This window comes from Eremomyces bilateralis, assembly GCF_010015585.1.
Source record: "Eremomyces bilateralis CBS 781.70 unplaced genomic scaffold P152scaffold_24, whole genome shotgun sequence".
NCBI classification, from domain to species: Eukaryota; Fungi; Ascomycota; class Dothideomycetes; order Eremomycetales; family Eremomycetaceae; genus Eremomyces; species Eremomyces bilateralis.
The window spans coordinates 58,561-78,535 of record NW_022985090.1 but is presented as its reverse complement, the minus strand read 5'-3'; the positions used below and the strand labels follow the sequence as shown (position 1 = coordinate 78,535).

The window sequence follows — 19,975 nt, the reverse complement described above, 5'->3', positions numbered from 1 at the left end:
CGCTATAACAGGAGAGGAATTACCTTGTTTTTATGGGCGTAGATGGATATTTAACGACCAAAGGGCTCATATTACCCTTCTCCCTGCAACATGAAATGGTGGACCGACTGACCACTTTCACTGTTGGTCAATGCCTGAAGGGTTTCCACACAATATATGACTTGTGCTGAGATGCAAGGGGGTATTTACCCGGACGGTGATTTTGTTTGGAGAGTGCTCTTAATCTCTTGGTGGTAGGATCGGCAAGGTTGGGGAGTAATTCCGGAGAAAATGTCTTCCAATACGCTACTGATGATTTGTGCGTCCACGTGCTTAATTAGGTTTGTATAAGCCTTTCTCCGGGTACTCGGGACTTCACAAATCCCACTATTCTGTCCTATGCGGCGAGGGTGACCTTTTCGGTCAACTAATTACGCCCCCGAGCGAGCCTCCTTTTGGGGGTTGACAAGGGTCCTCGCCGCTGCACGAAGGAGATTTTATTTTTACTCCTTCCTTCCGTTCATTTTCATTCTTATTACGACAGTTGATCATACGTAGCTCTATAGGACATTTAGTACGGATGAGCGGGCATATTGTCATTCACTGTGCGAAGTTAACTGTTCGATCTTCGGATTGAATGTGCTACTACCATCTTCGGGAGATACTCACGTTCACTCAAAGTACTCATTCCACTGGCCGTTATTTCGGCTATGTATCCAAGATCTCCTTATCCACACTCTCGCCGGGTGTTCCAGTCGTTCTAGGCTCTTGCTGTAAAAGTCGTCTTCTTTTCGAGAGACAATTCTTCCGTACTTGTCCCTATACTGCTTCGACTTCCGTCGTGAAAGCATCCTCCCTAGATGACCAAGTGGGAGTAGAAAGCTTCAAACTCCTCTTTCTCCTTCAACCCCGGGGCTCGGGCTATTCTTCTTCGTTAAGATCCTCTTCTGCTACTTCCTACCGCTCTCTTTGTAGGACTCTGGCTCCTGCTCCTCGTTCGAAGAGGGAAGAGCCCTGCCCACTGTTCGCCCGTGAGCTCCTCGATATTACTCGACTGGTCTTCCATGTCTACAATAACTAGATTCCGTCGCCCAGCAAAACCAGTAAATGCGAGTTGGGTCAAGATCGTCGAAGCAAATCGTGCGAACAAATACTCAACCGACACGTCCTCGAGCAGCTGCAACGTCACGTTGTGGTATAAGCTTAAAAACTGCCTTGATGGGCTAGGATCTAGCACGTGGACTACCCAGGTTTCTGCCTTCGGGACCACGACCTAGCGTTTCGCGTCGAAGGTAGAGTGTAGATCGGAGCGCAGTAGTAGAGAGTTGCGAGGGTCGTCAGCCGAAGTGACCGATGGAAGCGGGCGAGAAGTGCATTTCAACATTTCGTTTGATCTGAACCAACGTTCCTCGACGAGCGGGATGAGATGCACGTCTTCAGTACCTTCGTAGTGGTCGGTAACTCGACAGGATCTATCGCGCACTAGAAGTATATCTGAGAGGCTGGTCGGACGTGATTGGTAGTTCGATATAGGAATTCGAAGACCTTCGGAGGTCCAGCATGGCGGAAGGTTGCGGTGCGGGAACTTGAAATGGGCGAAGGATACGACAATAGGATACTTCTCAATGTCCATACAGATGGCCATCAGCACCTGATGCATATGCTCGCGTCTACTACGCACTTTGACCCTCATCATCTGTTAATCGAAAGTAGTAATCACTCTCCTTCAAGAGGCTGTCTTTTCCCACATCAACGCTTTGCCCATCTCGCCTCTCGGACAGGAAACTCCTCCATGCGCAGTTCGCAACAACAGCACAAGCGGTCCACGCAAAGTCGTGGTGAATACCTCCGCCAGGGCCATCGTGCACGGGTAGTATGAGCAGGATATTAGCTCCGTCAGGGTATCCGGGATGACGAAAGGTGACATTTTGAGCTTTGTTGATATCGGGAACACTGCTGGCCCCGTCGCTATGGGATGGTGATGGGTAGGCCGCTCGGGGTTGAACAGCAAAACCGCTGGTGGTGGACACCTAAGCCTGCATCGAATTGGCGGCGGACAACTGAGTTGATGTTAGCGCTGAAGAAAGAGGTCAATATAAGCAAGCCAGACAGAGTTAGAGTACATATTGCAAAGCTGAAGAAGAAGTGACTATAACTTCAAGGGGAGGAGACCATGGGCCTGGAACTATAACACTCTAGGGTTCCAGGATACTTTCAATATCGGTAGTTAGTAACTTAAGGATTCTATTAACTAGTCCGCAGGTGCTCATTAGTCATTACCATGTCCATAGAGCTTACTCTCGCCATTTTCTCATTAACACTTCATAGTTTAAACGAGTTGTTATCTCCTTTCGCGCTTCTTGACGTCTACTAGCCTATCGACTTATGTTGGAAATCAGAGGTTATTACTTAGTCATCACACAAGATTTCTTTCCTTGTTCTTTATCTTACATAAGCTCGGGTATATCTACCTTGCGGTGTATCCCACAGCTTCCACAATACATGCATCTCACTCCCTCTGCAGGAGAACCTATTGCTTCCGTGATTGATTGACACGTCTAAACCAATCAACAACTTACTCTTCGAAGCCGTTTAGCACCAGTAGATCGTCCGCTATAATTTAAATGCTAGAGAAAGCAGATCGACATAAAGGAGATACGGAAGAGTAGTCGGCTTCCTCTTCCTAGAGACAGGTTGAAGCAGCCTAGTTTTGGGTCCGTAGTCCGGACTACTACTAAACGGCCGAGAGAGTCGCTATTGATGCTGTGCCTTGCCTTTAGGAAATGTAGGCGGCTGGATTGTCCTGTCAATGGAAGAGCGCGCCGCAAAGGAAAGGTCCAATGAAGTCACTGGAGTGAGCAAGTGCAAGATGGGCTCCACTGGCAAGGGATTGATAGCCTATGTAGTAATTTAGGCACCTAATTAGCTAAGCCAGGGGTGAGTTTGGGACGAAAGCGAAGCGCTTGGGGAAAAAACCTCCAAAACCCCCTCTAGAAACCTGAGAAATTCTAGGACATTTTCCTTTCAGATTTATTTAGGGGGGAATCTCGAGTACATCCTTTTCGATCCTAGTAGATGATATCCGGTAGAAGCGTTGCATCTGATGGTATTAAAGGCTTTGTATCCGACGGTAGTGGAGGCTTCATATCAAAATGGATACGGGCGATTGTTAGGATTAGATTCAAGACATGAAATAGTTCAGAGGGACCCAATATCCATCTCCTGTGCCTCCTTTAGAGTACGGATATGTTGGGCTACTTTCTGATCTCCAAATACCAGTGAGAGATGGTTTGTGAAGTCTTCGCATGGTGGTTGGGATTGGAAACCCAACTGTCGGATCCAAATATCTTCATGAACTCCGTAGATTCCTTGGATTGTTCCCTCATCAAAAGGGGCAGCCCGAAGATGATGAATGTTTGTTGTATTCCCACCCGCGTGTAGACGGTTGATCTCCGGATACCAGAAGAAGGGACAGTAGACGGCTGTGAATGGAAAACCAAGTCAATACTTGTAGAATGAACGTGTTGTAGGGCCTCGTAGACTAAGTGAATGTTTACACTCTGCTTTTTCTTATCATACTTTAAACCATCGGCTTTGCAGATATCTTTAAAGGAGAGACGTTGGGTGGGATCGAAACTTGATTGGGATAAACCTTCATCAGACATGTTGACAGATTCCGCACAATATAAGTTGAACCAATCGTCTGTTCATGCACAATATGTATCTTTGAAGTTGAAGTTATTATAAACAAGAACTGCCTTTGGCATTTTGGCTAGCATTGGGGGACGATTCTAATAGCGAAGTAGGAAGAAAATATCTAACCTAAGGTATAATCAACCTGCCTTCGCCTTGAGCGCCATATCTGAAATATCCTCATTGATACTTTGGTAAGTGTCAGTAAGCCCGAGACCAGCAACTGTATCCACAACCCGCCGCTTTGTCCCACTAGAGATCATATATAATCCCAGCTTCTTAGCGTATACACTTGATGTGTTCCGCTTACGACTCCGGCATGCTACTGCAGTCATCGTGTACATTTGCCCAATCGTCCCCTTTGAAAGAGTCTCCCTTTGATCTGGTTCTTGACTGCGACAGTTTCGAAGAACTAGATCCAAGCAGCTGTACCATTCTGGTGCCCTAGTCTTGATAACTTTTCGGACATCTTCAAGGTCGATATCCCATTCGTGGGCGGTATCAGGATCGAAAGTGTCAAAGTATTTGTATTCGGTCAAGCCATCAAGTTCTTTGAGGAGAGGTTGCCAATTACGGCGGCTTGAGGGGTGATGCCCAAGAACCTCACGGATTTCCTCCTCTTCTAAGAGTTCACGGAATAATCCAACCCTTGTAGCCCTCCCCAAGGAACCATGGTGCTCATCCGATAGTAACCAGGCGCGGAGAAATTCTTTAAATGTGAACCGCTGCTTTCGCCACAGGTACAATGTTTCGCGTAATTTGTCAAATGGTTGAAGCCGTTTTTTCCCTGCAACACGCCGAATCTGCCGATATCTGGTAGGGGATCGTCTTGGGGAAGGACGTTTTGGTCGGGGAGTCGAATCTGAGGATGTGGACGAGGCAGACGGCGATGATGATAAATGCATCTCATCTGGCGGTATAGAGGATAACTCGCTCGAGAGGGAGGACGCAGTCGGCATAGCGAAAGGGAAGATAACGCGTTCTTTTACTGTAGTGGTTGGATTGGTCCTAAAACTTGATGAAATGTGGAAGTCCACGCGTAGAATCAATTTCTGATAACAGGTTAGCGAGAATCCTTCTGTATCGAGTTCACTTAACGATGGAAGTTATCTCACCTATATCATGATAGGATGCTGTACACATCCACACAAAACTATGCAGAAATCTCTTAGACTTGGTGCCCTCTGGCCTTAAGGCATATGATTGGTCAATATTTAATGGAGAATGCTAAAAAAGAAGCTGGCTTCATTGGGTATAGCGGAACGCCATATTGGCCAGGGAGCACAGTTGCCGGCTGAGTCCCAGCTGATAAAGTCTGAGCAAAGTTCAAGGCTCTGACTGTGAGTCTGACACCACGATCGGGAACTCAGATTAAGCGGAACTAGCGGACTTCTTTGTAGTAATATACTTGCCCAGGTTAAGGAAGCGGACGTTCACATGATCTTATAAGATTTAGAAAGCTTGTCGATGTTCGCGATACATACATGCGGAAGCTTATAAGCTGGTCTTAACTACTGGTAATCGACACGGAAGCGCAGTACACGTCTTCTTTTGCTGCTGCACCTGAGGTATGTATCACGGCCTTCCTAAGTAAGGGTGCGCTTCGAATATCCTCCTATGCCACTGACGGGCAAAAGTGAGTCCCTCGAAAATGGGCGGGTCATGGGAAAGTAAGTGGAGTCTCAGTTCTCAACCTCCCCAATTTTAGGGGCTATAAGAGCCTGTCCTGGGCGCTAGGAGTCCAAAGTCCCCAGACTCCAGAGGTACCATCGATCTGTTCACCCCCAGAAAGCGAAACTCTTAGGAATATGTACTCAAGCCAGGCAGGCAATCAACAGCTATGTAAGCCTGTGGTTGATAGACATGCTTGTCGGACCAAATGACACGTTGTAGACCAGGCTTATGGTATATATTTTTAAAGGTTCTATTTCCTCTCGAAGTAGTGGTTTAATTAAAACTTCGGGTTAGAAGAGAGAGGGGCACAATGTTGGGTCGATCACTTCTCCTTCCGCCGATGGGGAGTGAAAATCAAGTCACTGTTGGTGGTCTTGCTTCTTATTGTTAGTATTGTTGTTTAGGTATGAGAAGTAAGAGAGCCCTCGGGCAGATTATCCGGTACATTATCTCCTTTAACTATAGACTTACGAGTGGCTCACACTTGTTATGTTTAGCTGACGTTTACGAGCGGGGAGGCTCAGCGCGATGATCTGAGGCAGACGGACATGAAGCAGTCAGCCCAGCCATCCTTGACCAGTCATCTATCTCTCCGCAGCGATTGATCGCAGATCCGACCAGAAGCTCAGAACAAAGCATTTTCACTTGACGAAATTTGATAATTATATATTTTTAAATCTTGAATTGTATTTCGGAGAAGTAGTTGACCAACACAAGTCTTTTGACGGCTTCGGCTTCAAAAATTATCCTGTCACCTGGTTTCGCCGGGTGGCTCCTTCTCCTTTTGCTGGACAGAGGTCCTACGATCAAGTCGCAGCTGGTGTGTTCTTTTTCATTGTTATTATTGTGGGTGGGGAATGGGAATGGGAATGGGGGCCGAATTGATTTTCTTGATAGTGTTTATGCTGCTTTTGCTTCCGGAACCCCTGGAGACAGTCCTATCTAGTTGGTCTAGATTATTGTTGTCCTAGTGAGACCCAAGGTCAAGTTGGACAAAGGATACAACCCAGGCAAACTGCCAGATGGAATTATGTGTTTCAAGGGCATCGGAGAATAGGTTCCATATTTCGGTATCTATGTGTTCCATATCTTAAGTAGTTAGCGATACTAACTCATCTGCAAGCCTCCTTGACACCTATGAAATCACTCAAAGCCTAAGTTGACGCTGTCTTGTACGAGCAAGCCGTGAACCGCAAGGAGAAAGGAGATATAAAAGCACATGTTCCAGAGCAACGGAGCAGCGCAGAGCCAAGAGCTGACAGAAAACCTCAAACGCCAATCCCTATTCCATCCATAGGGATCCAGCCGGCGTATCCGCTAGGATTGACGATGTAAGCCCTTCGATCTCTTCTGATCAGGGGTTCTTATTTCGCTTCATAGCTCGACGCCCTCATGATACAAGGTGTATGGATCTTATCCTCACTTACGATGCAGGTCCTTTGACCGCTTTCGGTCTAGCCGACGAGTTACAGCGCCGAGTACAACCTGATTTATTTTAGATTAGCGGCTGCGTGTTCCTTGGTCGTGATTGTGCTTACCTTCAGTATCCCATCACCCGTCAGCTGCGCATCGTTGTCCCCCGTAAACGGCACCGTATCCACCATATCCCTCAGATCATCTTCCCCTGCCAACTCCGCCAACTCATCATCTAACTGCTTCAAATGCTCCTTCGCCCCAGGCTCCCTCCCCACCTGGAAAAATTGCACCCCCACCTGCCACGCCGGCGCGTCCATCTTATCCAACTTCTTCGCCGCACTGATCAACACGCTCTCCACATCATCGCTCGGCGCCCCGTCCGTGATCACAATCACGTTCAACGGCTTCACCGCGTCGACGTTCTTCGCACACCGTGCCACATATGGCCGCAAGATCTGATTCAGCCGCTGCCCCGTCGGCGTCCCACCGCGCGGCCGCACCGTGCTGAAGATCTCCCGCACCGTGGCGACCGACTGCACGTGCCGGTAGTACGGGCTGTCTGCCTGGTTAAGGAAGTACAGGTCGATCCCGTCGGCGTCGTGCACGGTGCAAATGGGTGTGATGGTCTCGAGGGCCTGGGCGGTTTCGCGCCAGGAGCGGCCGGCCATGGAGCCAGAGTCGTCGATGAGGAAGACGGTGTCGAAGGAGCCGAGGAAGGCGTAGGTGTCGTCCGAGGCGGCGGCAGAGGTGCCGATGGCGGGGTTGGGCTGGGAGTTCGCGGCGGGGGTGTATGCTGGCGGTGGCTCATTTGAGGGGGTGATAAAAGCGTTCATGCCAGGACGGACTAAATTGGCGTTAGATTGGATGTGTTGGTATCGTTTGGACATGGGAACTCACTAGGTCGACGAGTTACCGGGGAAAGATTTTGCAGTGGATTTCGATCAGCCATACTTGTAGGAGATGATGCTGGTTCGAACGAGTCCTGCCGTGAGGTAGAATTGGAATTCTTGCTCCCGAACTTGCTTTTCAAGTTCTTGAAGATGCTCTGTCGGCGCTCCATGGTGCTTGATCTGTGGATAAGCGGAGAGGGAGAATCTGAGGGATGGCATTGTGAATTCAACACAGTTAAGGACATGATGACGCGATTTAAGTGAAAGCAAACGGGCGATTTCTGACTCGCAAACGGAAGCGACGAAGTATATTCTTCGGTTTAGGTCGGTAGGTACCCCAGCAAGGCACCCTTCGGCTTTGTGATATGGCTAAAATATTAGATTGGATATTCCACGGGCTGTTTTCTTGATCAAGTTATATCAGGATCTGAAAGCATTCATAGCATAGGGGAGACGGTTTCTCCTTTCTTATAGACCTCCTCCAAGACCTCCTCCATGATCCTCCATGCATTTCACCAACGGATATGAATGCACTGCCTACAGTATCGCCTTTCGGTGGCCTTGAGATAGGCTATGCCATGTCCTGCTAAGCTCAAATATTGATTGAGGATGTCCCTGTCGTCTCAAGCATAACAGAGAGAGACGTTGATATTGGCATTGAGATCCACAGGACAAGGCAGTTCTAGACACTACGGCGATGCCATCTAGTGCTGGTCGATTCGCTTTGATTTCTTTAGATACTCCAATCTCTGCACACGCGCTACGCCGTAAACGGCTGAAATATGGGGCAAAGTCATTACCAGTGGACGCCAGGAATTGATTGATTGGCCATATGGCATTTTTTACATTGATGAATGTACCACGATATGATTGGCTGATCCTCACTTCGACGGGTCGGAATGCTAACTGCTAAGCCACCACTCCGCCCTGGCAGTTGACAACTGCAAAGCGGCAAAGGAAACAACATCGACCTGCGGCACAGCCCAACCTTCGCAATATCTTCTCGAACACATGCCCCCTGGTGCGAAACTAGTATCGCGCTTAATGGGCTACCTTGAATCATGCAGGGAGCCGAGCAACCAGGCGCAGTATTCCGTACCCCCACTAGCATGTAGATGACCTGCATCCTAATGGAAGGAGGGGTTTGGTTGCCACGCAAAAGGCATACAAGGCATAATAAGTAAGGCGCAATTGCGGCGGTGATTGCCCCTGAAGTGGCCTGCTGATGATCAGGCGAGGATTCAGGGTTCAGAACATATCGGGTGGCTTCATGGTCGGTGAAGGGTCGCTTATGAGGCAGTCAGGCATGTTGATTGTCTCCTGACCATGAGGTCGATTTATTCACAAATGGTGGCAAGATCGTTGAGGCAGAAAGGTTTCATGGCTGGAAAAGACTCATGGTCGACAAGGTATCGGTCTCAATAGTCAATCGGAATTTGATAACCAACCTAAAGCATATTGCCCCTCGCGTCCTTGCTCGAACTCATATTGGCACCAAACACCTGCACGATGCTCATGGACTAGGATATACTTTACACTGTGCGAGGATACGAGAGAACAAGCGGATATAACGCCATGAATTTTTGGAAACCGCCATGTCAATCACTCCCCATCCGTGTCCGTCTCCGTATCCGTCTCGCTCTCCGTCTCGACATCCTCATCCGTCCCGCTCTCGTCGTCCGAATCGCCCATGCTGGGTAGTCGGCCGCTCGCAGCTGCGGCTTTGGCGCCGCCGATGAGAGATTCTGCCTCATCTGTCAAACATCGTTAGCCAAAGTCCTATCAATCGACGTAGGAAGCAAACAGAGTAACATACCTCTCGCAATCTCCGCATCATCATCAACGATATCAATCGCCTCCGCCTTACTCGCATCCTCCACATTCATCGTGACATCGATCTTGGTATCCAGCCCAACATACGAATCGCACGTGATGTAGCACGCGAACGTATATTTTCCCGCTTGCGGCGGCGCACCGAACTGCATCCGCAATGTAAGCACCGCGTACGTCGGGTTCCCCGCCTCGTCGTACACCGCCTTGTTGAAGGTATTGAACGTGAACGGCGGCACGGCGAGCTTCCCCTGCTTGCCGTCGGCGAGGAACACGTGCCATTGCGGCGCTTTGTCGCGGGGGAAGTACGGCGCGTGGGCTAGGGGCGGCTGTTCGCGCTTTTCGTTGGGGTCGTCGGCGATTGTCTTGTTGCCTTTCGGGTCGGGCTCTTCGAGGTCCTTCGGGTCCGGGTCAGGGACTTTGGTGGATCCGGGAGGAATGAGGCGGGCTTTGATGATGAACTGTACGAAGCTGTTGGGGACGATGTATTTCTCGCCGACGACCTTGAAGAACGCCTTCTCGACGTGCAGGTTGGGGAGTTGGGACGCGAGCGCGACGGCGGACTGGTATTGCTGGGGAGTGAGCAAGTCGGGTCCGACGGAGCGCTTCTTTCGAATGTCGGCTGGAAGGTTCATGTAGTCGGTAACTCGGAGATGGCGCCGCGAGTCTTCACCTTCGATGGCTTTCGCGATGGTAGGGGTGATGAAAGGGAGCTGAAGGAGAGGCGACCCGCCTGGTGGGAAGGCCTGGATTAAGCATTGCGAAGTGCGGTAGGATGAGAGGAGAGGTTGAATGTTTCCATAGGCCAGGGCGATCGATGAGTAGCTCTCGTTCAAAGCGATTGCTTTGGTGGCACATTCCAACTTTTCATCGTTCAACGATTCGTCCTCCAACTCAATCCGTCCAAGGTATGCCCAGAGAAGACCCAATGCCTTTCGTCGGACGCCTTCCATATCTTTCAGTTTGTTCTTATTGGCCTCACTGATAAGTCCGGCTAGTGGGGATGTCTCGTCGTCTGAGAGCACTTTCTGCTCGAGTTTCGATAAGCCGCTGTCCGCACGACCGCTCAGCACCTCATCAAACTCCTCTCCACTGCTTAGAGTAGTAATGACTGCGGCTTCATCGGAGGTCTCCTGGTATTCCCGGAAGATATTGCCAGCGCTCGTGACAAGAACGCCTTCTTTTGTGACTCGCTGGCTCCCATACCACCATCGTCCAACGATGTAAGGCAAGAATACGGCTAGTAGTCCTCCGTACAGGAGAAGCGCGTATTTCCCATTGCCCTCTTCAATAAGGAATTTGGGCAGCGCAATTCCGATGCTGAAGCTCTGCTTGCCGTCCGGGTGGCCGTACTGGAGGTAGTTGTTCCTTATTTCATCATCGGTGAGTGCTTTATATGCCTTGGTAATGTCTACCCAATGGTTGTTGACCGAGTCGGTCGTGATATTCCTCTCGGGATCAAGTGTGACTTTGTCAGGATGTTGCGTGAGGGAAAGCTTGCGGTAGTGTTTCTTGATCTCTTTCTCGTTCAAAGACTGCTTTCGATCAGCATGTGGTCAACCACACCAAAGATCCAAAACACATACTCTCGAGATCCCTAGGACATCATATGGGTCCCATATTTTTGGTACCGTCCTTGTCGTCACCACCATCAGGTACACCATCCATGCCATGAGGAGCCATCCTCCGACAGATAGCATCATCCGCTTCACCTTTCGCTCCCGCCTCTTCTGCTTTCGCCGTTGTCCTTCAATAAGATCGGCATGTTCGGGTTTGAAATCGGACTGGATTCGAGGTGCGGTGTTTTCAAGCTCTGTCATCAACATTAGCACCACCTGATTATCGCGGTCTCACGCTGTCATACCTTTGCTCGGCGCAAGAACCGAGTATGTGGTCGGAAGGGTAATTAGGGCGGTAATCGTAAGGATGAAGTAGGGAAAATATTGGCCCTGTTCATCATAATTGTAATCGGTGCTCATTTTGAGACTTGTTGTTCATCCGATGACCGGACGATAGATGGAGAGCGCGAAGGGAGCGCTGCAGGCGCAGCTGAAGGGTGAAGCCGAAAAGGGTATCAAAAGAGTGTCTTCCGTCTGCATGAGCAAGTCGCTGACCGAGTCCCCCTATGGACTCTGCGGACGTTAATAGTGTCGAGGAAGAGAGTTCATAATCTTTCGTTCACATTATTGAGTGGTCATGTAACTGTCCTTGGAGCCACATCAACCATAATTGCGATTCGTGGCTCGAACTTTCTAGATGAAGGATCCCTGTCGAGTGCACGTGATGCGACGATCTTCTTTCAAGAAGCCAACTGGACAACAGTTCTCAATTCCATATTTACATATATGATACCCAATGATGGTTTCGATTAACTGTATAGGCATGCAGTACTCTGGAGACGACCTGAACAGAATATTCCGGTGTGGTTTTCACGCGCCACGACAAAGCTATCAGCATTGCGGAGCTCTCGGACGGGTAGCTGAACGACATATGCGGTTCCTTATCACAAATTCCAATGAATTATTGCCCATAGCTAAATCGGTTTGGTAAGAATGCTACGCTGATTTTACAATTTCGATTTGGTGTCAGATCCAGAAGCCTTGAGAGCATCATCGATGACCTTCATAGCCTCCGTCAACCGTCTCTCTTGCAGCCTTGGTGCGACGACCTGGATGCAGAGAGGTGTGCCCAGATACACGGAGCGGTCGACATTGGTCCCTGCTACAGTCAATACTGGTCAAAAATCGAACATAATGGACTCACAAAGCTCTCTGTTTCTCTCGTCCCAAGATGAAAGCGCCTTGGTCTTCGGCACCTCGCCTTCGAGGTCATGTTGCCCAAATGCACGCACAGGGATGTTCTAATAGCAGAGTGAGCGGGAAACCACTCAGGAAGATGGCGGGGCTACTTACACCAGCAGGTGCGTCGAGCAAGACGAAGGAGCTAGTGTAGCTCACTCCGTTGAATCTGTCGATGAGTGGCACCGGATGCGGCGCCATGGGGCAGATGAAGGCATCAATCTGGCGTCCGGTGGTGGTATCGTTCCAGTATTTCAGGAACTCGGCCTCCAGCGCCATCCTACGCGCATGGAGATCGGTGACTTCAGGCAACCCCCTGACTTTTCCTCGCTTCAACCGAGTGGCCAGCCATGGTGATAGCTAGAAAGTCAGCAAACGATTAATGGTCAAGCTCATACGATCTGCACTCACTGGTTCTCCCTTGGATTCCAAAAGATCGAAGGCGTAGTTGTTTCCATCAATTCCGAACAGCTTGTTCGCTAATGACTGGCATTTGGAGAACAGAGGCGTGATGTCCATTTCCACTACCGTGATACCCTGCGACCTCAAACGCGACGCGACTTCATCAATCAAGCGAGCAATAGGAGGGAGCGGTTCAATCAACCCGTCTCGTTTCACGATACCAATAATCGCATCTCGCTTCGATAGCGCAGGTTGCTGGTATGGCCAGGTGGCCGGAATCACCTCAGGATCAACTTCCCACGGCTTTTGGGAAGATATAGCGTCGAAGAATAGCTCGCAATCCCGCAATGTCGTGGTAAGAGGGCCTGCGCTTGCTGCGACGGCGACCCTGCTTCCGCCGGGTGCGGTGGAACCTTGCAGATTCGCGAAAGGTATGCGCTGATGGCTTGGCTTGATCCCATATAGGCCATTACACATCGCGGGGATACGAATCGAGCCGCCGACATCCGTTCCGACTCCCATCGCCGACCCTCTCATAGCGACGAGCGCGCCTTCGCCACCGGATGAGCCACCCGCTGTGACTTTGCGATTGATAGGGTTCATGGTTCGTCCCCAGACGTTGTTGTGACTATCCAGAGCCATCATGGTCATGGGCACATTAGTTTTGCAATGCAGGACTGCACCAGCCTTTCGCAGGATCTGCACAAGGGCTGACTCCGTTACGGCTGGTTTGAATGCCAACGAAGCAATTCCGGTGGTTGAGTCGGCCCCCTTTACCCTGAAACAGTCCTTGATAGAAACCGGCACGCCATGAAGAGGGCCCACGGTCTGGCCGTGCTTCGCATAGTAGGCATCCAATTCCTCCGCTCGCTTCAGGGCCTCATCAAAGAAAATCTCCGTCAAGCAGTTGGTCTGCCACCGTCAGCATGATTTCCATCCCGAAGGCTCGGCATTAAGGGGACGAACCAGCTGTTGGGCGATTGCAGCTCGTTTGCTGAACGCTTTCGCAACATCCAGGCTCTTTAATTTGCCGGCGGCAATGGCATCTCGCAATCCTGTGGCATCGTAGTTCTCGGTGATGTCGATTTCGGCTGGCGTCAATATGCCCGCCTTTCCAGGGACCTGGAGGACATTGTGATTATCGGCAGGGCTGGTCGGCAGCAGCCAGGCCGCGGGGATCTTGGAGTCGCGCTCTTGCTGTTTGCGCTTTGCAATCACTTCCCACTCGGCCATCTTGATATTAGGTTTGTATTTGGGATTGTAAATTAGTTCTCTCTCGAAGCTTGCACGCCTAATTAATAAACATCGCGAATCCGCGACCGTGAAGTTGGAGATAAGGTATGATATGGACTTCCCCACACGCGGAGCTCGGCTTGCGGCTATGATCCCAGTCATCTCCTATTGATCAGACTGCTTAACGTGTACATTCAAGGACCGGGATGTCATACTTCGTTTCATTTGTCAATTCAAAAACCAACAATAGAATATCGTATTAACAGGATGAAGTCGCCCCTGATGATCTTATGGAAGGAAAGAATGGTTTTGAACACCACAATAGCTGACCTTACCATTGTTGCCCTAACTCACCTAAGTCTTCGAGTTAATTTGGATGGCTTACGGATCAAAAGCGGATGATTTGAATGTTGCCACTACTTTCGGTCAAGCGACATGGAGACTTGGCTAATGACTCAAGCTAAGCCACTGTTTTCCGGAGTCCTCGAAATCGTGAGGGTCTTCAAATATTCTCGACAACCTCTTTGGGGAGACGATTTTTCGGACTGCCCCGATTCTATCGAGCGTGTCATCTCTTCGCGCCATCGGCCCCTCACGGCTGCAATCATGAGGATACCTGTCCAGCCGCAGCTTGCATAGCTATACTTCTGGCTGGGCCTCGTATTCCTAGATTTACAGCCGTCAAGAGTGACCTTAGCTGAGACGCAGTAGGTCACTAACTTGCGTTTTGTCCTTGAATGCGGTCTTACAACTTAACTAGAGCATATCATATCTTTCTTCCCTGAGCTGCTTATGTAGAGATCCTGATCAGGCCTGTTTATGACTTGTATCGGAATACTCATTCTCCTATAACTAGTTAGTTATATATATTCTAATGGTTAGTCATGTCAAGAGAGCTTCTTCACTGCTTTATCCGAGTCAGCGTTCTGCTAGAGTCATGTTGCAAATGAATCTTAAATTGCCTTACTCTAACGTCAGTTAGACCTTCTCTTTATTCCTTTTCTGTGCATATGAATCTCTGCTTCGGTCTACCATCCTCTATACAACCATGGATCGCTCTTCTAAAGCCAGCCTTGATCTCGAGCATATGAAACTGTGAAGAAAATTCGAAGGAACAGCCATTGCCTGATTACTTCTCTTACGAAGAACAACTGACAAAGGCTCCACCATGCTTGTACCAGCACTACGGGTTACCAAACTATCAAGACAAACCTGATCTGCAATCCACAGAAGACGCAGCCGTTGAAGAGCTTGTGAAAAGAATAGCATGAAGGACATTGTGTTTTGTCTTCATCATGTGTTTATCATGTTTTCGAACCACCAAGTACTCGGGATTGAATCCTGGTGCAATATCTTTGGCTTGATATTAAAACACGTGCCTTTTATATCTATTCGGAAGTCTTACCACGCGCCTTGCGGCGGTCGGAAACACCGTCCTTTCTTCTCACTCAGTAAGAGAATCTCCGAGACATCTGGCTCATACATATAAAGAACCAAACTGTTTGCTTCCATTTGTTCCTGTGGTGTGTCTGCTGGCATGGCTAAGTCTCACCGGCGTCTCCTTATATTACCAGCACCTTCGATTCGGTCCACTGCCCTTTCAATTCAGATCTGCACTCCCCGGTCTGAATTAGTTATAGTCACCTCCTGAGCTTTGAACAAGACTTGGGTTCCTGTGTCCAGTCTGAACCCCAAATGAAGCGGCCTGCATAGTCAGATATGGCAAGTCCTCGTGGAAGCAAACTTCAACTACCTCTGCGACTTGGCTGCAGGCCTGCGAAATCGTGCCAGCAGATCATTGCGCAAAGTTCGCACACTATCTGGCAGACTACTATTGTCAGTTAAGCCTGATAAATTACGATATGATTGGGATGCCCGCTCGCGAACTGGGCTCACCCAACGTCAAAGTTGATCGGTCTAGGATTCCCTCGTCCAATGCCTGGACTCCACCTTTAGGCCCATCGTTGGATTACTTTTCACGCCATCGGCAGCACATGAACCCCATCAACATGGCCTATCTTACCGGCAACGCCAGGGGCTTTGGGACACATGTCCCTAGGGAAGAGTGGATCACGGTCTGTTGGGTTCTGATGCACGCCCTCCCGCACATCATCCGAGATAAGGTTCCTACAGGTCCGTTTCCTTTATGTCATGCGGATTTGGATCATCGAATCATATTGGTGGATGAGGACTACAAAATCATTGGAGTTTTGGACTGGAGAGGGGCCACGACCGTGCCATGGGCAGGTATCTTCAACGCAACCGAGCTGGCGACCAATCCTGGACTGCCTGAGCAGAAAAACGTATGAGTTCTGTGTTTTCGAAAGGAAGTTGCGGAAGTTTGAAAGTGTGGGGCTACATTTGGACTCCAATGCGGCGCTTCGACGTTTTACATGAGCTGCTCCTATCAGAGAATTTCGATCTGATGGCCTAGACTACGCCAATCGATCCATGGCGACTAGTAAAGGAAGCGAAGAATGTCGCTCCAATCATATTTGGGCCATGGTCATGTAAGAAGATATTCGACAAAGTAGCTCAAGCCAGCGTATGGAAAAGGGATCCGGTCCAGCTCGACGCTCTGCTGCCGAATTCTAAGGGACATTCACCGGAATCAGTGGCAAAGCGAAGTATGGGAGAGAATAATAGTAAGATGCCGCACTTCAAGATGTTGCTATGTGATCAATATGCATCTGAGAGGAATAGTTTCCTTGGTTTGCCACCTCTAGTATGTATCATTGCTCTCTTCCTCCTTAATGGTGCCCGTATCAGCAAATAACATCCCCAGCGAGCCATGAATTTTGCCTTTTAATGTAACATATGTTCCGCTTAGAAGTTCCCCTGACGCGTCGATCGCGCTCTTCTTTCCCGTGTTCTCCCTTCCCCGCGCCCTCTCTCCCCCTTGCTCCCCCTCTCCCTCCACATCTCCAAGTCAATTGAACAAATTGCATCTCTCACAGACGCATGGAGACACATACGACAGCGGGAAGCCGCAGGCCCAACAGTACGAGATACCATCAATCTCAATTGTGTCCGAAGAGGGTGTGAGAAGTAGCATATTGGTTGATCAAAGCTTATAGAGTGATGCGACGAATGACGAGAACGAGCTTTACACGAGGCTAAGACTCAAGCCGTATGCCTGTCTTATATCTCGATATGATGCCTGTTATCGCGTGAGTCCGTATGCCAACCTGACCAGTGCGCAATAAAAACCCTATGATAAGTGCCAGAAGTTCAGTAAAGAGCTCACAAGGATGATGAAGGGGATGTATCAGCTCTTTTGCTGCAGTAGACGTAACTTTGGGACTCTGCGAGGTTGCCAGAGGAAGTTCAAGGTCGTCCGACTAGCTATGAGAACACCGTTGTTTGTGATTTATGTCTCCTTCAAGTTGGATACATGTGTTATGCACTACATGTTTCCGTACGGAGTCTGAGTTGTGGTCTGGGGCGGTTTATTTTTCCAGCATTCACTCGACGAGGATCATCGTCGATATATTCACCAGTCTGCAGAACGCTTCTATCTGACTTGTGAAGGAAAAAAGACACATGGCTGCCGTTTCTTTGTTTATTACGATATACTGTTAAAGTAGCCTCCAGGTCGAAGTTTTATGTTATCATAAGAGTTTATCCTGTACACCTTTTGAAGTACCACAATGTCTCAATTTTGCGTCATCCTATCGTCACAAGCACGACTTGTGCTGATCATCCATCAGATGATGGATGTATATATTCATACGAACCCTCATCTTCAACGAGTGTTGTATTTAAACATTTCTTTATTAGTTATTGCACTAAATATCGCTATAGCTATTCAAGATGCTGCGTGTATTCCTATTCCTGGTTTTGGTCACTGTTGCTACATGTACCAAGGCGAAAGAAAGTGTACACCTACAATGGTCACTCTGTGACCCCCACCCGAAAATCGTGCTTGAAAAGCTAGGGCACAAAGGCTCCAAACCATATAAAGAGAATCCGGTCACTTACTATGACACGGAGATGCCCAGGTACACTGAGAATGGGGTCATGTTTCGCACGAAGATGAGCAAACGTACGATGATCAGCAAACGACAGAAGATCTCCTCAGTCAAGGTTCGATTCGACGAAGACGAAACCGCCATCCGAGACAAGGCTCACTGTGTTTGGGATCAATACGGCAATTCGACCTTCTACACCTGTGAACGCAGATCACCTCTGCATCGAAAGTCACTCTGGAGCGACGACCAGGTCGCTTTCGTTGAGCAGTTCCAGCGGGTTGCTTGGGCGGACCTTGTGCCCTTCGGTCCGTACCAAAATCCGAAATGGAAGCTCAGAATCAAAGGATTCAAAGCGGTATTCGACGATGTGAAAGCACTGCCGCACCATCTGATGGAGATTGAAATGAAAGTTCCTAGAAAGGAAGGGAAAGATGCATACCGGATGATCACTGAGCATTTACAACGGCACGATGTAATGCTATGTGATAAGCAAGAAGCTAGGACCTTGAGGCTGTTCCGTGCAATGGGGTTGCTTGGTGGAAAAGGGGTGACTGACCAAGTTCCAGTTGGGGCCGACCAGACGCCACTGGACGAGTCAAGCCATAGCAGTCTTCCAGGCTAATACCTCAAGGAACTTTGGGGCTAGCAAAAGGAGATTTAAGGAGGAATAGCTCCGGTAACGATTCGCTCCTTTAGAGAACTTGCTCCTCAGCAGGAAAAGGAACGGAATATTGCACACTAAGATATGCAGCCAGGGTTGTGAAGCAATGCGTTTGGTGTTTTGCATGGCGGTCGAGTTGAGAATGATATTTTGGACTTTATTTTCGCAATACCACAGGGAAAGTCTAGTTGGTTTCCACATCTTTATCTCAATTTGTTGGATTTCCGATTATCCTTGGTAGACTGAAGTTCCGAGATGGTTGTGGAGATCCTGATCGTACAGGAATTCCATCGGAGAAGGTTCGAAATGTTTTAATCATTGGATCATCGCCCCTGGACCAATAAAGCATATATCAGGCGGCTGAGATGCTCCGCCGAATTGTATCCCAAGCGACAAATCCGGATAAATTCCCGAAAATTTCGACGATGATCATGGATATGGAATGCATTTCGACAAAGATGATGCGGAGCTTCGCGCTGCCAAATGCCATGCTCTCTTGATTTACGGTTTAGCGCTCCTTGGACTTGGAAGATATGAAGAGGGGGGGTGATAAACCCGCTGAGGGAATTTACTACGAGCAATTGATCGATATGGCCATCAAGGAGAAGGACTGGCATTCTGCGGCTGCTTACATTGACCGGTATACTGCTCTTGAATCAGGTCTTTCTGGTGGCTATTGGGCGACTCGAGCTGCTCCGATAGGGTTGATCGAACGCAATTCTCGTTGGAGCCTTTCCTATCTACGCCTGCAGCAATATGAGAAGGCCGGTGGGCTTTTGATCCAGGCATATGGTAACCTGGGGAAATCGGAACGCGTACTCCGAGAAAGTGGACTCGATCGAGCAGTTGGAATTGACTCCAACAAATCAGCGACTCTTTCGACAACCAGACGCCGCCCAGTGCCGCGCTCTCCTCCGCTTTACGTTCAATGCTCCGCATCACGTAGGCTGGAGAATCGGTTCAATCCCAAGTCGACATGGACGCTTACGTGCGGGCGATCGCAGCACGAGAAACTCTGATCCCTTTCGAGAATCTGAGTTCTGAGGATCAGATTCAGCTTCTTTGCAAACCTCTAGGATTTGAGATGGGACGCGGTCGCCTCGCTTTCGATGAATATCTGGAAATTACTGGGCAGATTATCTTTTTGTATCTCACTCCGGAACAGCAACAAGGTCATATGGATGGATGAGTTGCGGAAGTCTCAGATGAAGGAGAGCACAGGGGCACACGATATGCATTACAAATAACTACCACCGGCCCCAGAAGCCCTGGGGATATGCTCTTTACTTCAGGAATATAAATGTCACTCCGTCACAAGCAACGAACCAGACATGCCAAGTGCTTCCGCTGTAAGATCTTCTTCCGAGATACCGACATCTTCGTCAATATCACCATCTATTTCGTCCTCTTCGTCCTGATCATCTCTGT

General features: G+C 49.1%; 8 protein-coding genes across 8 annotated transcripts; 2 read left to right on the top strand and 6 right to left on the bottom strand.

Moving 5' to 3' along the window:
* Positions 1–943: 943 nt before the first annotated feature.
* On the bottom strand, positions 944–2,099 carry P152DRAFT_494339 (uncharacterized protein). Its single transcript, XM_033682213.1, has 2 exons — positions 1,667–2,099; positions 944–1,600 (listed from the first exon to the last, which is right to left on the bottom strand). Exons 1-2 carry the CDS (start codon positions 1,673–1,675, stop codon positions 1,253–1,255), a joined length of 357 nt encoding a protein of 118 aa, XP_033531097.1. The 5' UTR covers positions 1,676–2,099; the 3' UTR covers positions 944–1,252.
* A 1,134-nt stretch (positions 2,100–3,233) lies between these two features.
* On the bottom strand, positions 3,234–3,644 carry P152DRAFT_451914 (uncharacterized protein; the record flags this gene model as incomplete). Its single annotated transcript, XM_033678259.1, has 1 exon — positions 3,234–3,644. One exon carries the CDS (start codon positions 3,642–3,644, stop codon positions 3,234–3,236), a length of 411 nt encoding a protein of 136 aa, XP_033531096.1.
* A 36-nt stretch (positions 3,645–3,680) lies between these two features.
* Positions 3,681–5,026, bottom strand: P152DRAFT_516647 (uncharacterized protein). The gene is made up of 2 exons (XM_033682959.1): positions 4,788–5,026; positions 3,681–4,724 (listed from the first exon to the last, which is right to left on the bottom strand). Exon 2 carries the CDS (start codon positions 4,629–4,631, stop codon positions 3,813–3,815), a length of 819 nt encoding a protein of 272 aa, XP_033531095.1. The 5' UTR covers positions 4,632–4,724; positions 4,788–5,026; the 3' UTR covers positions 3,681–3,812.
* A 642-nt stretch (positions 5,027–5,668) lies between these two features.
* On the bottom strand, positions 5,669–7,822 carry P152DRAFT_476377 (uncharacterized protein; the record flags this gene model as incomplete). The annotated part of the gene is made up of 4 exons (XM_033681502.1): positions 5,669–5,723; positions 6,770–6,831; positions 6,885–7,606; positions 7,660–7,822. The coding sequence occupies 4 exons, from the start codon at positions 7,820–7,822 to the stop codon at positions 5,669–5,671; spliced, it is 1,002 nt and encodes a 333-aa protein (XP_033531094.1).
* Positions 7,823–9,316: 1,494 nt separating this feature from the next.
* Positions 9,317–11,691, bottom strand: P152DRAFT_158013 (uncharacterized protein). Its single transcript, XM_033673992.1, has 3 exons — positions 11,347–11,691; positions 11,069–11,295; positions 9,317–11,017 (listed from the first exon to the last, which is right to left on the bottom strand). Exons 1-3 carry the CDS (start codon positions 11,459–11,461, stop codon positions 9,410–9,412), a joined length of 1,950 nt encoding a protein of 649 aa, XP_033531093.1. The 5' UTR covers positions 11,462–11,691; the 3' UTR covers positions 9,317–9,409.
* Positions 11,692–11,844: 153 nt separating this feature from the next.
* On the bottom strand, positions 11,845–14,251 carry P152DRAFT_461410 (general amidase-like protein). Its single transcript, XM_033680123.1, has 5 exons — positions 13,649–14,251; positions 12,692–13,594; positions 12,395–12,640; positions 12,246–12,342; positions 11,845–12,200 (listed from the first exon to the last, which is right to left on the bottom strand). Exons 1-5 carry the CDS (start codon positions 13,913–13,915, stop codon positions 12,049–12,051), a joined length of 1,665 nt encoding a protein of 554 aa, XP_033531092.1. The 5' UTR covers positions 13,916–14,251; the 3' UTR covers positions 11,845–12,048.
* Positions 14,252–17,719: 3,468 nt separating this feature from the next.
* Positions 17,720–18,508, top strand: P152DRAFT_494329 (uncharacterized protein; the record flags this gene model as incomplete). The annotated part of the gene is made up of 2 exons (XM_033682212.1): positions 17,720–18,422; positions 18,453–18,508. Exons 1-2 carry the CDS (start codon positions 17,729–17,731, stop codon positions 18,506–18,508), a joined length of 750 nt encoding a protein of 249 aa, XP_033531091.1. The 5' UTR covers positions 17,720–17,728.
* Positions 18,509–18,934: 426 nt separating this feature from the next.
* On the top strand, positions 18,935–19,782 carry P152DRAFT_157864 (uncharacterized protein). Its single transcript, XM_033673991.1, has one exon. The coding sequence runs from the start codon at positions 19,081–19,083 to the stop codon at positions 19,564–19,566; it is 486 nt and encodes a 161-aa protein (XP_033531090.1). The 5' UTR covers positions 18,935–19,080; the 3' UTR covers positions 19,567–19,782.
* Positions 19,783–19,975: the final 193 nt, after the last annotated feature.

Excerpts from the sequence above, each read along its gene's own strand:
- P152DRAFT_158013 (XM_033673992.1), bottom strand. The coding sequence starts at position 11,461 with ATGAGCACCGATTACAATTATGATGAACAGGGCCAATATTTTCCCTAC. Across the intron at positions 11,296-11,346 it reads GGTTCTTGCGCCGAGCAAAG|AGCTTGAAAACACCGCACCT; the intron begins GTATGACAGCGT and ends TGTTGATGACAG. Across the intron at positions 11,018-11,068 it reads ATGTCCTAGGGATCTCGAGA|TCTTTGAACGAGAAAGAGAT; the intron begins GTATGTGTTTTG and ends GATCGAAAGCAG.
- P152DRAFT_461410 (XM_033680123.1), bottom strand. The coding sequence starts at position 13,915 with ATGGCCGAGTGGGAAGTGATTGCAAAGCGCAAACAGCAAGAGCGCGAC. Across the intron at positions 12,641-12,691 it reads TGGAATCCAAGGGAGAACCA|CTATCACCATGGCTGGCCAC; the intron begins GTGAGTGCAGAT and ends CTGACTTTCTAG. Across the intron at positions 12,343-12,394 it reads TGCTCGACGCACCTGCTGGT|AACATCCCTGTGCGTGCATT; the intron begins GTAAGTAGCCCC and ends CTCTGCTATTAG.
- P152DRAFT_157864 (XM_033673991.1), top strand. The coding sequence starts at position 19,081 with ATGAAGAGGGGGGGTGATAAACCCGCTGAGGGAATTTACTACGAGCAA.
- P152DRAFT_516647 (XM_033682959.1), bottom strand. The coding sequence starts at position 4,631 with ATGCCGACTGCGTCCTCCCTCTCGAGCGAGTTATCCTCTATACCGCCA.